Genomic DNA, 16628 nt, shown 5'->3' with positions numbered 1-16628 from the left:
GCCGTCACAGATCAACTTTGAGTGGAAATGTTCACCTGAATTGCCTGGACCAATCTAAACTGCACCGTTCTGTACCGCTCAGTGAAAACGAGGCAATAGAGTAGGGATGGGCAATATATCAGTGCCAATAGCAGTATCGGCCGATATTTGCATTGTTTGACTTTATCGTATCGTTCTGCTATTCAAAAAATCTACAGATGTTGTTCTGATTGTTTTCAGATATTAATATTCAGAGATTATTTTTGAAATGTATGCTTGTTCCTAATAGACTGGGAAGCTTAAGCTTACAGTCATAGCCAGTAATTGACTGTTTTCAGTTATATGTTATTTTTGCCAGATTCCTGGCAATGGTGAAACATTTAGATATCGGTATCGGGCCCCAGTTCCATGGGAATTATCAGTTATCAGTATCAGCAAGAAAACATGATATTGGTCCATGTTTCCAAATAGAGTGAATGGAAATTGTTGTCTGCGTTTGACCCATCCCCTGGGGGAGCGGTGAGCTGCAGGCGACCCGCACTCGGGAGGCAGTGGCGTTAGGGGTCTTGCCCCACTGGGTGATGTTCATTGCGCGCCATTGATGTGATAATTTCAACAATTACCATTGAGAATCGAACCCTGATTTCCTGCGTGGCAGTTTCTCACCTTACCAACCGAGTACTAGCTGTACCTTCAGGAATATCAGATTTTTAGTCTTTATGAAAGATCCTGCCTTCCTAGTGCTTATTCTTTCCTCACTCATTATTGGATTTGGTCTTAAAGCTGCAGGTATTTTGACTTTACCTGTTTAAAATAACCCAGTTCTCCTTAAAAAATTGATGTTGAATTTTGGATTTTTTTCCAAAACCTTTGAACTCCAACACCCACCCTCACCGAACACACAGTTTGTCTTTCTCTAGTCTGGTTACCACCCCCGCCTGAGCACTAAAACCAGTCTTCTAAAAACACCCGACCACCTTCTGATAGCAGCTGACTCCAGCTTATTTAATATCGTCATGGATATGAGTGTTGCTTTTGACGCCATCGCTCACTCTCTCCTTCTTCTTCTCCCGTCTTCCACTGCCCTTTCTCATTCTGGCATTTCCCCGATTCAATATGGAAGAAAGCCAAGCTGATGTGTGTGAACGACAGGGGAGCTTCATTTCATCAGATTACTAAGGAAAAGAAGTACCTCAAGGGCTTCATCCAGCTGCTGCATTTCTCGGAGCTGGTTTCCTTTGGAGAAATGAAGCTCTGCTCGAACCGTCAGATCAGCGGGATTCTGCTGCAGAGCTCGGTCCAGAGCCTGTAGAGCCTGGTGAGGATGCACACACAGCAGATGTGGTAAAGTTTACAAACTATTTCTAACACAATGCAGCCCTCTTGTAATCATTCTTATCAGATAACAGATCAGACGAGGAAAACAGAGACGTTCATGGATCTATTTGTCTAAAAGTGGATGCATCAGAATGGAGCAGAGCAGGAAGCTTGTGACCCGCCCAGAGTGTTTTCTGCGCAACAAATATAATCTTTTTCTACAATTTGAACAAAAAACTATTCAGAAATGCAATTTTAAGCTTAATTTTCTAGAAATATGCCCTCCATCATCAGAAAAATGCCACAAGAACATGGTAAAAACACCAAAGACACAATTTTCATCGCAGTGGGTCTTTAAAGAGAATCTGAATGTTCAGTTTCGTCCATCCAACAGTCTTCTGAACCCGTTGAATCCCTTTCAGGGCTCACGGGGTTGTTGGAGCCTATGCTTGCCGTTGAGCAAAAGCAGGGTCCACCCTGAGCAGGTCGTCATGCAAGTTTCATTTCCGAGACTGAAAATCCGAAGATTCAAATGATAAACTTGTAGATTAGAAACAGGAGCCGTTTTGTGATGTTCTGAAGAAAGGCGTGTTGTGTCCGTTTTCTGTTTCAGAAAAGAAGTCCTTTTAAGAATTTGGCTTTAGTTTTAAATCCAGATCTTTAGATAAACTGCTCACATGACATTTTTTACTACATGCATTTGCCGTTCAACCACTCACTTTGGAATTTATTTGATCCTTTTGATGTTTTTATCTCACCAATATCTTGTTGTGCACATTCATTCCAAACTAATTCATTACTGATGACTTCTTATGGTGATTTTTGAGCAATCCCTTACTTACTGCAATATCACTGCATCAGAATTGTAATGCGTTACTTGGTTTCTGCCTTTCTTTGAAGTTACTTTTTTTGTAAAACCCGCAGAAGTGGAATGTCAAGATTCAATGTAAGCTTTATTTTATATAAAGTGAAAACACACAAGAACAATTGAAAGAGAAACCCTCAGCTCTAGTTAGTTTAGTCTATAAAAATTAAAAAATAGGCTTTCTGCTAAAAAAAACATGTCAAGTAAAAGCAGATGAAATTGCTGCAGTTAATTGTCCTCAACTGCAAAACAAATGTGGTTTTGTTAGAGCAAAAACAGAACTAGACAACATTTTTAAGAACACAAATATAAAGTAGGTGTTTGAGTTTATGGTTTATGAAACCTATCAGGAAATTAGTTCAACTATAAAGTTATATTAAATATTCAATTTTACTTGTAGGACGAATTTTCTGAAATGAGCCAAAAAATATATCATCAATAATCTTGTTGCTCATGTTGTCTAAGTTCTCATTCCAACGTGTGCCTGCATTTAATGACAGTGGGTTTACCTGTACAAATCTGAAAACCTCCTTCTCTCTGGATTTTCTTCGTTTATACAAAGTCTTGGTATGTCTCATCTATTCTTCCATCAGGGGAAAAGATGTCCAGCAGGTTTTAGCTTAAAACACAGTTCAGAACACCAACTCACCTCAGTGTGGTTTCCACGCTTGCTGTAGATGGCAGACAGGAGGCGGTAACACTCAATGCAGCCGGCCTCTCTGGAGATGATGTCCTGCGTCATCTTCTCTGCCTCTGTGCTGTGGCTGGTCATGACCAACACCTGAGCCTGAGGGGAGAACAGACATCTTTATGCCAGTTTTGGAGTTACAAGGTGCTGGGATTCTGGGTGTGTCAGCCCACCAAGGCCAGCAAGATGTCGGTGCTGCGTGGCTGCAGAGCAGCTGCCTCTCTGTACACCTGCAGGGCCTCATAGAAGCGGCCAGTGTTGTAGTACAACGCTCCGAGGGGGGTGAGGACATCCACCTTCCTGGCTATCTGCAGCGCTCTATGGCGAGATGTTGAGGGAGGGGGGAGCAAATACTTTAATTAGTAATTGAAATCCCTTTCCTGTTTTAAAAACCAGAACTAAGTTATAGAGGCAGGGACCCCCCTTTTTATACAGTTTGTACTATCCCTCTGTATTGGTCTGTATCTATAGCTGTAATTACAGTACTGTACCTCTGTATTGGTTAGGACAGTACTGTAACTCTGCATCTGTAGTACAGTACTATACCACTGTCAGTTAGTACAGGTCTGTATCTCTTTATCTGTCCCAATCAGTACAGCACCACACCTCTCTAAATAAAATACTGTACCTCTGTCTTGGTTTGTACAGGTCTGCACCTCTGTGTCTGTGCTTGTCAGTACAGTACCACACCTCTATCTAGAGCTGTAAAAACAATACTGCACCTCTGTATCAGTTATTCAATAACTGTACTTCTGTATCTGCTAGTACAGTACTGTACCTCTTCATTGATAGTGCAATACTATACTTCTACATTGATTAGTGCAATCAACCTTTGTATTGCTTAGTACAGTGCTAAGCAATACAGTACTGTACTAAGCTGTTAATAGAGTATCACACCTAGGTATCTGTTAGTATAGCCCGGGTCCTCTGTTAGAACAGTACCATACCTCTGTATCTGATAGTACAGTACTCTACTTCTGTGTTGGTTAGTACAGTACTGTCCTTCTGTACCTGTAGCTGTAAATACTGTATCATACCTCTATATCTGTTAGTACAGCACCATACATTTGTATTGTTAGTACAGTAATGTACATCATTATCTGTTGCCGTTACTGCAGAACAGTCCCCCGGTATCTGTGCCCTCTTAGTGCAGTACTCTACCTATTCATTCTCTTAAAATGAAGCATAAGTAGGTGGGGGTGTTTTAATAAATTGAGTAACTGTCTATTTTTCCTTTTCCTGGATAAAAAAGGGTAAAACCACATTTTCTCACCGTTTAAACCAAGATTCAGCTTCATCATTCTCATTGGACGCTCGCAGAAGGCGCCCAAGGTTCGCCATGGCAACATAATGTGCTGGTTTCAGCTGTATTGCACGCTGGTAATGGGCAGCAGCCAACTCTCCTTCTCCTGGAGGATTGAGATGAGAAAAAAAGCAAAAAAAAATTAGTTGCTAAACAGGAACCTGAGCTATATACCAGCAACAATGTTTGCCTAAAGCTCATGGAATGCAACAACCGTCTGCAGTCAACACAGCTCAAAGCAAGCTAGGATCCCTGCTGACACCTTTAGGTGACAAACTGTAGCCTCTGATTTAAAACACCTGTGAACTTTGGTCACTTTGAGAAATAATCTGTATCCAAAAAAGTTGTACCTTCATCATATTGAGGAAAAGAAGGGCGAGAAGACAAAAAAAGCCAGTACTCCTTTATCAAACTGTACTATCGTCTCCAGCTGTAACTGAGAATAACAGGACTGAGATGTTTCCCAAACCCCATGACCGAAGAGGATCTCAGGATGTTTTTACAGTAAGACTTTAAATGCACTCACTGGCCACTTTATAAGGCCCACCTGTCCCAACAGCTCATTAACGCAAGTTTCTAATCTGCCAACCACATCGCAGGAACTCAATGCATTTAGGCATGTAGACATAATAATAATAATAATAATAATAATCTTGGGAGCCGAGCAACTGAAGGCTCGGCTCCCCATTGTGACGAGTTGGGCCGGAGGGACAGAGAGCTGAACAGAGGAGGAGGACCGAAGAGTTTTAATATGGACGAGGTCGGAGAGATAAGGAGGAGCCAGGTTATGGAGGGCCTTAAACGTGAACAGGAGGAGTTTGAATTAGATTCTGGAGGTTATGGGAAGCCAGTGCAGCTGGTGGAGAACCGACCGGGGTGATATGACTGAAGGAGAGGGTTCTGGAGATGATGCGGGCAGCTGAGTTCTGGACCAGTTGGAGTTTATTGAGGGTTTTTTGAGGGAGACCTAAGAGGAGGGAATTGCAGTAATCTAGAAGGGAAGGGGCCAGACTGTGAACCAGGATAGACGCAGAGGGGACAGTGAGGGAGGGGCGTAGACGATTAATGTGACGTAGATGGAAATGGGCAGACCGAGCAATATTGTTGATGTGGGACTGAAAAGATAATGAACTATCTAGGATGACACCCAGGCTTTTCACCTGAGGGGAGGGGAAGACAAGACGAGTCGATGGAAAGAGTAAGACTTGTGGCTTTGGAGAGGGTGGATTTGGAACCGACAACAAATAGCTCGGTTTTATCACTATTGAGTTTGAGAAGGTTTGAGGTGAACCAGTTTTTGATTTCAAAACAATGAAAATTAACATAGAATTTACGGAAAATATTGCCAAGTGGTAGAAGATAAATAATAAAAAGAAGAAGACCAAGGACAGAACCTTGGGGGACACCAGAATAGACAAAGGAAGGCTGAGATTTAAATGATTTAAGATGAATGAATTGGGTGCGGTTTGAGAGGTAGGATTGAAACCAACGGAGGGGGGTGGAGGTGATGCCGAGGGAGGAGAGCCTTTAGAGGAGGATGGAGTGAGAAATGGTATCATTGCACTCAGGTCAAGGAGGATGAGGATGGTGAGGAGGCCAGAATCAGCTGCAATGAGAAGATCATTGGTGATCTTGAGCTGAGCAGTTTCAGTGCTGTGTGTCATGTGCAGTGTTCATCAGAGAAAAGAGAGTTTTGGAGTTGCCTCTGTTTGTGGAGATTAGTTCAGAAAAGTCGTTTGTTTTTGTGGTAGAAACCAGGTCCTTATACTGAGTGTGATGCGATTTTATAGATTTATTTGTGAACAGTTAAGCCAGTTCTTTTATAGAGTGGCTCAAGCTGGCGACCTTTGGCTTTCATGTGACGGTGAGTAGGGGACGGGGCGAGTTTCGACTGGAGCAAGATGGTTGTTTTAAGAGGAGCCGAGTTCATCAAGTTTGGTGCGTTAGGGATCGGAATATCACGTATGAGTGAGGTAAGTGCGGTCACATTGATATTTTTAACATTACGAAAAGAAATAAGGGCGGGAGGGTTTAGTGACAGATACGGTGATGAAGATGTTAAAAGACACAAGAAAGTGATCAGTTACATGGATTTCATCAGTAGAGCAGTTAGTGGGGGTTAATCCAGAGCAGCAAACTAAATCCAAAATATGTCCTTTAGAGTGAGTAGGAGAACTGACATACTGGGTGAAGTTCAGGGTGTCCAAACATTAGCTGAAGTCTCTAGTGAGTGGAAGAAGGCTATTGTCAAAGTGAACATTAAAATCACCCATCATTTTAATATTGGGTGAGAGGGATGAGAGGTGGGAGAGAAGAGTTCCAAATTCATCCAGAAAGTCAGTCACATGGTTAAGACGGTTAGCTGCAGGTCAAACCGAGCATCAGAAGGTGATTGAAGTTACTTTGATTGTTGCATGGTTGTTGGTGCCACACAGGCTGGTTTTAGTATTACAGAAACTGCTGATTTAATGAGATTTTAACCCACAACCATCTCTCTGGTTTACAAAGAATGGTCCGAAAAAAGGAAAATATCCAGTGGGCAGCAGTTCTGTGGGTGGAAATGCCTTGTTGATGCCAGAGGTCAGAGGAGAATGGCCAGACTGCCTCCAGCTGATAGAAAAGCAACAGAAAGTCAAGCCCACCAAAATTGGACAGAAGATGAGTATTGTTGCTGACCATGTCCATCCCTTTCTGACCAGTATTCCATCTTCTGATGGCTACTTCCACCAGGACAAGGCGCCATGTCATAAAGCTGGAATCATGTCAGACTGGTTTCTTCAACATGACAGTGGGTTCTCTGGACTCAAACGACTTCCACCGTCACCAGACCTCAAGCCAATAGAGCCCTTTAGGGATGTGGTGGAACGGGAGATTGGCCTCATGGATGTGCAGCCGAAAATCTGCAGGAACTGTGCGATACTGTCATGTCAATATGGATCAAATTCTCTGAGGAATGTTTCCAGAACATTGTTGAATCTATCCCACCAAGGTTAAAGGCAGTTTTGAAGGCAAAAGGGGGTCAACCCGGCACAAGCAATGTGTTCCTAATACAGTAGCCAGTGAGTGTAGATGTCAAGTCAACAATTTGACTATTTAAAAAAATACTGTGGTCATTTGAAATTAGAGTTTAAAAGGACAAAGCTGGGAGTCTTTTTTTTTCTTACCTCATGCCTTCATTGTCTGGAAAATAATTTGAATTTTGCTAAAACGGTCTCCATAACTTACTGAGGTTTATGAGAAATAATTGCTCAAATATGTTAAACGTCTCAGTGTGCTATACAAAGGGTTTGGTGAATATAGCTAGAGGTGGCTATCCTCCTAAGAAGCTTTCTCTGGTCTCCAGCTGATATCCACGGCAGACATTTAAGATGACCACAGAGCTGTTGAATTATTTCTGAGGCCAGGTAGGCGTCTTGGAAACATTCCCAACAGCTTTCAGAGATTACATTGCACTCAAAAAGGCAAATACAGCGGTCCCTCACTAATGCCACGAATAACAAAAATAACTTGCACAAAAGTCTGAATCTAGCCAGTTGTCTTGAATGTATTATTACAGTGAAGGAAATCTGCAAGCAATGTCGTACTCATTTCCATGTCGGGGTACAATCTGGACAGTCGCAGGGCCACAGGGATCTTGTTTTTATTTTTAAATTGTTCGCCTTGATTTTTCACAGAGACATCTGACTCCTTTCAGCTCAGGGACATTCATCCCCTCATTCCTTCTTTGATCAGAAGTAAGGCCTTTATATCTTCCATTAATCATATTTCCTCCCAAAAATTACTAGTATTTCAGAAAAAAATGTCCTCTTTAGTGCTCTAAAGGTAATATATTATCATATATATGGTTATATTTTACTCTGAAAGGCTTATGAATAGCATAATATAGACCCTTTAAGGTGTGTGTGAATGCACAGACAAGGGTTGAATCCATCAGTAGAAAACTGATGTAAATAAGAGCCAGAATAGAGCAGCCGCAGAATAGGCTCACCTGTGTTCACCAGAAATACCCCGTAGTTGTTGTGCAGGTCGGAGCTGTCCGGACAGTTCTTTATACCTTGGATGTAGACTTCCTTTGCTTCAACAAATCGTTCCTGTAAAAAATAAAAATAAAAAACACAAAAAACAAAGACATGAACTCCACTAAAAACTGGATTCTGTTATTGAGTGGATGTAATTTCTGCCAATCAGATTGTCCTCTAGGACCGGTGTCCTATTGGCTTTGCAATTATTCCCACCCCTCCCACTGCTGATCAACCGAATCCAGTAGAAACACAAGAAGCAGAAAGAATAGATTAGATCAAAAAGAGTGAACAGGTCCTGACCTCAAGAGCCAGAGGACAAAACAACACTAGTTTCAAAGGTCACACTCTCCTATGGGACTTAATAGGGAAAACAAATTGTCACCACTGAGAGGTTGCAGTTCATGTCAGCTAATGACTATTTGGGTTTTCTGAATACTGCACCTGATCAGCGTAAAGAGACGCCAAACTGGAGAAGGCATCAGCGAAGTGTGGGCCATAGCGGATTGAGTTCTTCAGAAGAGCCTCAGCCTCTTTGTCCTTGCCCTGGGTCCTGGAATGGAAGCTCATTTTCAGCCTCATCCTGATCATCAACATATTGCAGACTATGAAATGAAATGAAATGAAATTCAGAAAAGCGCAACGAGAATAATCGTAATAATCTAATCCTGTTCCACGAGATGGAAAGGGTACTGCTGTGAAATGTGTGAAATGCTGTGAAAATCAACATTGATTTTAGAAGAATCTCATAGATTAAGCTAATAACCACGACTGGTAAGCAGTTCACTTTGTGTTTGGCTGTTGTAGCCCAAACACAAAGACTTAGGGGTCTGTGGGTGTTGTATTCAAGTAATGTGATTGGGCGTTTTGATTAAAAGCTGTGTTCAGCCACTGTGCTTGCCTGAACATTGTGCTTGAGTTTAGGTGTTGTGTAGGTTGTTTTGTGTAGTCCTTGGGCCTGTTGCACAAAAGTAGGATAAGGGATTAAGCCAGGATATCTTGGTGATCCTGGCTCAATTGATCCCCAATCCGGTTGCACTAAAGCTGGATAGGGGGCAGGAGGATATGTTATGGTATAAGTTACCATGGAGATTTATTCTGTGGAGCTAGCCTGCTCCAGACCAGGCTAACTTCCAGGATCTATTTAATCTCATCCCTAATGTCAGTCAGCAGTCGCCACAAATGGAAACCAATAGTTATTTCACTGCTCACTATACATTGTTATCACATATAACTAGACCCGCTGTCATTATTTAAACGTTCGTGATCATTAATTTCAATCATTTTGGATAAATAATGAGTTTTAGATGATGTTGCTATCATTAGATAATTTACAGTTTCCCATAGACTATAAGGCTATATGTAAAATGATAGAATATTAGGGCCACACAGGGAAAAAAAGACAAGTCATAAAATTGTAACCAGTTGTTTTAAAGGAGGACAGTTGTTAAAATGACAGATGTGGGGCATTTCGTGAAATTGTCCTTCAGTATGGTTTCATAAACGAAGACATGCTGATGTGCCAGAATATGAAGTATCACATTTTCATAACTATCAAAACTGTAAAAAGAATATGTTGCTTTTCTGCAGAAAGAACCAGCCTCATAAATTTATGACTTTATCCTTTTTCCTCAGTGGGGCCATAGTACTCTGTCATATTAAATAATACACATTCCATATGAATATAAAAACACAATGTGTAACATTATATTTCTTTATTGAATAAGGACAAAACAAAGCAGGTAAACTACACTCAAAAAACGTTCACTTTGAATGAACATAAAAAAATGATGGAAATGATTTCCACATGATTAGATAGCGTTACTTGAACAAAAATGAATCATATTGGTCCTACTCAATGTACTTAGGTTCAAACTAATAAATTTAAGTTGATTCAATCTAAATACTGCAGTTGGACCCAACTTTAAATTAATATTGTTGCTCACTCTCAAAAGATAAAAGTTGATCCAACTTATTTGAATCACTTCAATTGGTCACACCTCATTAAATTAAGTTTATTCAACTTAAATTTGTATGACTACCTAACACAACTTATGTTGATATAACTTAATTTTTTGCTTTAATTTTATTTATACATCTGACAATGATAATGTTTTCCAAAGTTCCAACCAATGGGTCTTTTTATTTTCACATCAAAGACATGAAATACGCAGTAATGTCCCACATCACAAGACAGGAACTCTAATAACGCAAATTCTGTTTTAAGTTACATGAACATTTTACCGCACAAGGGGTTCGGTCATTATCCTCTCCTACACTCTAACTCATGGTGCAGAAAAGAAATAAAACATATCAGTTTAAATCACTAGTTAAAACAGAGTAAAACAGCTAGACAATAAAACCCATGGACAAAAACTCACACTTAGACCCCAATCTGCCCAGATATACAAAGAAAATGGAATCCCACAATTCCTTGCGATTACTAATGTATCCAATTTAACGGTATCATATTGGATCAACATGATTGAAATGAGTAACTTTTAAATGGATTATTTTTATGTACGATCGACATGATTCATTCACGTAAGATTTACAAACATAACATTTTCTGGTTGAAATGACAAGTTACATTTTCATAAAATTAATTGGCTGGTAATTTAATTAAAAAAAATCTTGAGTGTGCTTTATCACTGTGGTGGTGTTGCCTTTCTTCTTAATCATATCTTTTACCTCCTCGTATGCCTCCATGAGGATTTGTGCTTCCGACGGGGAAAGGTAGGCGGCTCTAGTTGCCATGGTAAATCAGTTTATCTGTGATCTTCGGCGGGGTCTGTTTGAGTGAGCCGTGAGCGTGCACCTATCCAGGATTGGTTACACCTGGCTTGATGAATCCGTGTCTGCTCATCCTGGCTTGGTCTTTGTGCAACCAATTAAGCCTGGACGCACATGTTTTGGATTCATTGAGCTCAGCTCAGTCATTTATCCCGGATGTCTTAATTCTACTTTTGTGTAACAGGCCCCTGGTGTTTCTGTGTTGTTTTTTCAACAGGTGTGTTTTGGTGTTGTCACAAAATAGGCAGAGGGCTGGTTTCAATTGCAGCAGGTCTTCTTAGCACAGCTAAAAGTCCACAAATCTAAATGAGGGTCAGGCCGGCAGGGGTCAATAATGAGCATGGGAGCCTCAGAGAAGAAAGCGGAGTAGTCAGCATCCAGACAAGATTCGGGGCAGGCGGCAGGCAAACGGAGTCGGAGACAAAACAGGGTCAGTAAGTCAGAAGATGAAGTCTAGATATAACGCTCGATAATGCAGGCAGAGAGGCACAAACAATACGTCACACTGAGTGAGGCTCAGCGCAGTGCTTTAGTGTACTGTGATTGATTTGGCAAATGAGAGTCAGGTGTGCAGCATTCAGAAAATGGATGCTGGGGTTGCTGGGAGATAAATTGCCTCTAGAACACTGGACCATATCTTTTTTTAAACATGTTCTTGATAATCCTCTTTTTTAAATATTTTTTTTCAGTAGTTCAGGTTATCCAAGCTTTAAACTGATCAATCAAATGCCTTAATAAAAGCATGTGGTGCCCGCTGGGCCTCCACTTTAATGTTTGATCGACAGATTCTCCTGAGCCCGCTTTTAGTGGAAGGGGTGTGGAATTCAAACAAGTGTACCCCTGATTGGTGACACTAGTTGCCATAGAAACGTAGACTCAGACTGACTGAGGTCCATACTGCAGAAAAATGGCGACTGAATAAGCTTCATTTCGCTGGAGCTGGAAGTGAACGAATTTTCTATGGGTGACGTCAAACTCCCTCAGTCCGTCAATGGTCCTTGTGGTTGAATGTTGTGTATTAAAGTGTTATATAATGACAATGTGTTTGGGTATTTTGATTAAATGCGTCAATGTGTTCAGGCCTTGTGTTAGGTCATTGTGTTTGGGTCTTGATTTTTATTGTTGTATTTGGGTTTGGGTGCTGTGCTCAACCATTGTGTTTCAGTGTTTTGTTCAGATAATGGGATGGTGTTTAGCTGTTGTGTTTGCTGTCTATAGGATTGTTGTTTTGGGGTGTTGTGACTGAAACTTGTCTAACTGCAGTTTTCTTGTGTGGTTTTTGGTGGATGTATTTGACTGCTCTCAGATTCTTGCACTCAAAGTTGTGTTTGGATCTTGGTCTTAAGCATCTGTTTGGGTGTTACATTGAGTCTTTCCTCCAACAGCTTACACCCGTCAATCACCTGCTACCAAACACCTGCTGCATGTGTGTTTCTTACCTTAGCAGGTTTCCCAGGTTAAAAAGGGCCCTGTTGTGTTGAGGGTTGATGTCCAGAGCTTTCCTGTAGTAATGCTCCGCCGTCTCCAGGCTGTTTGTCAGAGTGCCCAGATTGTTCAAGGCGCTAGCATGACGAGGAAACAACCTGAGAAACACAGACCATTCTACTCTTTTGTGCACAAAATACAATCATAGAAAGAAGTGCAAAAATAAGACAAAGACATTCTCAGAAAAAGATATGAACTTCACAAAATAATCCGACAGAAAAACAGATGTGATCTCTCTTTAGTGTTAAACCTAAAGGCCCGTACACACCGGGACGAATATTCGCCAGGCGTTATTCGCCAGCGTTTTTCCCCACGTTTTTTGTGTTCACACCCAGGCGATTTTCGCTGACGGTGAGCCGAGCGAACATGCAATTTCCTTCCCTGACATTAGATGGCGCTTAATGTAAACAGAAATACTCCTGTACACAAGGTGGCGCTGCGCAACTTTACGCTTCTTAAAGTCGCTTTTCACTCAGAAGAAGAGAGCAAGTATTTACGCGCTTGTCAGAATAATACAAAGAAAACATGAATATTTCAAGCACCAGTAGCTCCAACTGGTGCTTGGTTCGGGGATATTTTAGAATGTCCGTCATTATTTCTTCGCGGCAGTGTAGACGCTACTTGGCGTCTATCTTCTTCGCTGGTATGTGTGCTCAGCAAGGCAGTTTTGTGTTTGAGCACCCCCAAGTTGTGTTTTACTGTAACTTCAGAAGCTCCAGACACGTGTGCAAAAGCGCCATTCTCATTGGTCGAATAAAAAACGAACCCGAGGCGTTTTTTTTTTTGACGCTTTGACGCGTGGCGTTTTTTCGCGTCGGTGTGCACACTCTCATTGGTGCCCTTTGTTTAGTCACGAGACGTTAAACGTCGGCGAAAATCGCCGGCGAAATTCGTCCCGGTGTGAACAGGCCTTTAGAGTTAAAGTTAGATGCCCATGGTGCAACCAGAGATAAAAAGTTAGTCTTATGCTACAATTGCAACGGCCCAGCAAAGCACGTTCGAAAACTGTAGACATGCATATATGCAAATTTCAGGCTCCAGTGTTCCAAACTTTTATGTTAATTTGTAGTTACACAAGTTTTTAAATCAGTTTTTGGGCTCTACAATCAAAACTGAACTTTGACCAGTCAGAGACTCAGATTTGGTACTGACGTATGAATGGTGTTCCTTTAAATTCACAGAAGCATCGACAATCTGAGAACTGATCATGGAGGAGAAATAAAAAGTGTGGTTTGTGTCCGTCCGGAAATCTATGACATCAAGTTGTTTATATATCAGAATAGAGCTGTTAAAAAAAACCTGGAGTGTCATTCAAGAGATTTGCACCACTATGACAACAAGCCTCATCCACCTGTAGGTGGTGGACATGCGCTAGCAAACAGAAGAAGAATAAAACGAAGAAGAAGCCCCTCCCTGCTTTTTCAGTGTGAACACCATGGGCTAAAAGTGCGTTAAAAAAAGCACGCTTAGCGTGTTCGTACAGTGAACTTAGTTAGTCTAGAGCCCTGTTTGGAGAAGGACCATGCATCGTGATATCTGATGAAATCAACGGTGGCTGGTCATTTATTACTAATAATTAAAAATAATTGCTCTTTTCTCCTCATTAAGGCTACAAATAAGTTTAGAAAGTGCTCTGAGTGGAAAGGGTGGAGTCACACCTCAGGGCTGTGTTGTAGTGGTACACGGCTTCATCCTGCCGCCCGTTGTCCTTTAGGAAGTTGGCATAGTTGTAGTGGACTTTGGCGTTGTGAGGCAGAGTCTGGATTCCAGAGCTAAACAGGGGGAGGTCAGGTGAGGACAAAGAGGAGCAGAGACAGACGCAACTTCTAAGAAAACAAGCACTCTCAATGAAGTCATGGAGTTCAACATCAACTGCAGCAGAAAACCTGCTTAAAGGCTGTGGCACAAAGCCACTATGTGCATTTTGGAAAATTGGTTGGACGTGAATATAAGTGGAAAAGGTGAGAAAGGTTTGGGTCTTGACGGGAAATTTTCACAGATGTATCTATCACAAACGAAGCACATTAAAACCACAGAAAATTAAGAATAAACAACACAAAGAACACGTAAATCAACGTAGAACGTGTGATTATTCTGCTGTTTAAGTGCAATTTTTTAGTGATTTGTGCGTCAATCACATCATTCTAACGCGATATGTGCGCCGTATAAACGTTATACATCAGTGGTAAGAAAGAAACATTTTTGAAGGACGTAAGGATAACGAAAGACCGAAATTTCATAGGTTGAAAATGCACAAAATACACGTAGTAGCTGCGTGACAGGGCCTTCTGATGTCATTATGACTCTTTGGGTGCCTGTTTACCATTTGCTTAATTGGATTTCTACCTCATTTGGACTAAAAATGTGCCACTTATTCCTCTGCCTCAACAAATCTGAAATAATTTTGGAGGTAAAGCAAACAGGTCTGATAGGCAACAGAACAAGAACCCTACTGTGAGGCAGAAGAGCAAGAAACCAACATTTCTTGCCTGGACTTGGGTACCATAGTCCAAACTATCTTTTTGTCTCTCTTTTTCCCGAAATTGAGATCTAATTTGGTTGGCAATTGCAGATGTCTTTGTTTTTTTTTCCGTCTTTTTTTCCTCAGATACTACTTTACATGTCAATTTGATTGCTCCTTAACTCAAAGTTAAACATTGCTGAGCTTCACTGTGAGGTTTCGTGTTACTGACCGAAAGAGAGCCTCCCTTGAGAGCCACACAGTGTTCTGCTGAATGGTTTTCCAAGAGAAAAGCAGGAGCAGCAGCAGCATGGAGCCTTTGAGGAGGGTGGCGCTCCATCCAGCTGCCGTGGAGCAGAGCCGGCCCAGCCCATACGTAACCAGAATGCAGTAACCCATGCTACAGGAGGAACCAGGAAGAGAGAAAAGACATTAGTGAAAGCAGAGCAACTTCAGATTAAAAGTCTAAAACAATCTTAGCTTCCAGATGACAGTTGATGAAGATGCAAATATTTAAGAAATATACAACAGTTTAACCAACTCTCTACAAGTGTAGGGGAAAATGGATATGAAAGTTAAAATCTAAACAGCATGGAGAATAAAACAGACATGGCGTTTGCAGCAACACGCTGAGAAAACCAACTCAACATGGCACAGCAGCAGGCAAGACAACCAGAAAATCTGAGAACAATATCATTTTACTGATGAAAGCAAAATGGAGATAGTTTCTCCTTCTGCGTTTGTACTATGTCTACCTTCTTGATGTTCAACTACAGGAGTCAGTCTTTTCTATACATATTTTCTGCCACCGACAATTACATTTACAAAGGCCAATTGAGAATCACCAATTAAGCTATGAAGCTTTTTAGGACTGTCTGGATAAAACCCACGCAGAACTTGGAGGTAAACCATGACCACTATGGGGGGAGAGTGCTAACTTAACATCGTTAGATATAATAAATTGACGTCTGGGTTGTGGGCAGGACACTACCCATCATCGCTTTGTTTACACTCTTTTCCACCGCGCCACACCCGAATCCCCATCTGTACATCGACTTAACATTGAAAGTGGACGCCACTGACATGCAAATTGCGTTTCGTGTGAAGACAACTTAAGAATTTTTAAGCATATCTAAATCAAAGTGAGGATTAAACGAGGGCCATGCTTCAGTAACACCTACCACAGCACAACTCTTTGAAGAACAAAGAGAACATCAGACTGGAACAGAACGTTTTTATCTCAGCATTTAATTAGAGGTGGTTTGCATAAAAGATTGAAACTTTTCAAAAACGAAATTATCATGAATCGAACCAGTTTCCTGTGAATAAAAAGCTTCTTTAAAAGTTTAATTAAAAAAAGATCAGACACTATTCAGTACAGTCTGAAGTGTCTACTAGGGTTGGGCGATGTCCGTCCCGCAGCTCTAGGGGAACTAGCTACCGAACTCAGAACCGAGTCTAAAAGTGTGTGTCTGAGCACAGCTCGGATCGTCAGCACACACACACAGCGGCGGTGTGAGCTTCAAAGCAGAAATGTCGCTCAGTCCATAGAAACCGTTCAAACAATCACGTGGATTTGTGTTTCGAGTCGCGTCCCGACAAAATAAAGGCTGATGTTTTTCCCACATGTTTACGTGCAGCCAGGATGCAGATTGCAGCTCCCCCCAAAGCTAATGTTGTTAGCCCGTGTTAGCATACTGCTAATCCTGGCTTCTTGT

The 16628-nt window shown here is 41.4% G+C and overlaps 1 protein-coding gene across 1 annotated transcript in view; it reads right to left on the bottom strand.

The window, feature by feature from the left end:
- Positions 1–16628, bottom strand: part of tmtc1 (transmembrane and tetratricopeptide repeat containing 1) — a 30897-nt gene that overhangs the window by 4307 nt on the left and 9962 nt on the right. The window contains exons 9-17 of the mRNA XM_011491035.3: positions 15143–15310; positions 14108–14221; positions 12404–12547; positions 8616–8724; positions 8141–8243; positions 4123–4258; positions 3023–3167; positions 2811–2948; positions 1172–1294 (exon numbers count right to left, since the gene is read on the bottom strand). Of these exons, the coding sequence (XP_011489337.1) occupies positions 1172–1294; positions 2811–2948; positions 3023–3167; positions 4123–4258; positions 8141–8243; positions 8616–8724; positions 12404–12547; positions 14108–14221; positions 15143–15310 (1180 nt within the window). The remainder of the gene's footprint in view (positions 1–1171; positions 1295–2810; positions 2949–3022; positions 3168–4122; positions 4259–8140; positions 8244–8615; positions 8725–12403; positions 12548–14107; positions 14222–15142; positions 15311–16628) is intronic.

This window comes from Oryzias latipes, chromosome 23 (genome assembly GCF_002234675.1).
Source record: "Oryzias latipes chromosome 23, ASM223467v1".
NCBI lineage: Eukaryota > Metazoa > Chordata > Actinopteri > Beloniformes > Adrianichthyidae > Oryzias > Oryzias latipes.
Note: the sequence above shows the minus strand (reverse complement) of the source record. Positions and strands in the feature narration are given on the sequence as shown.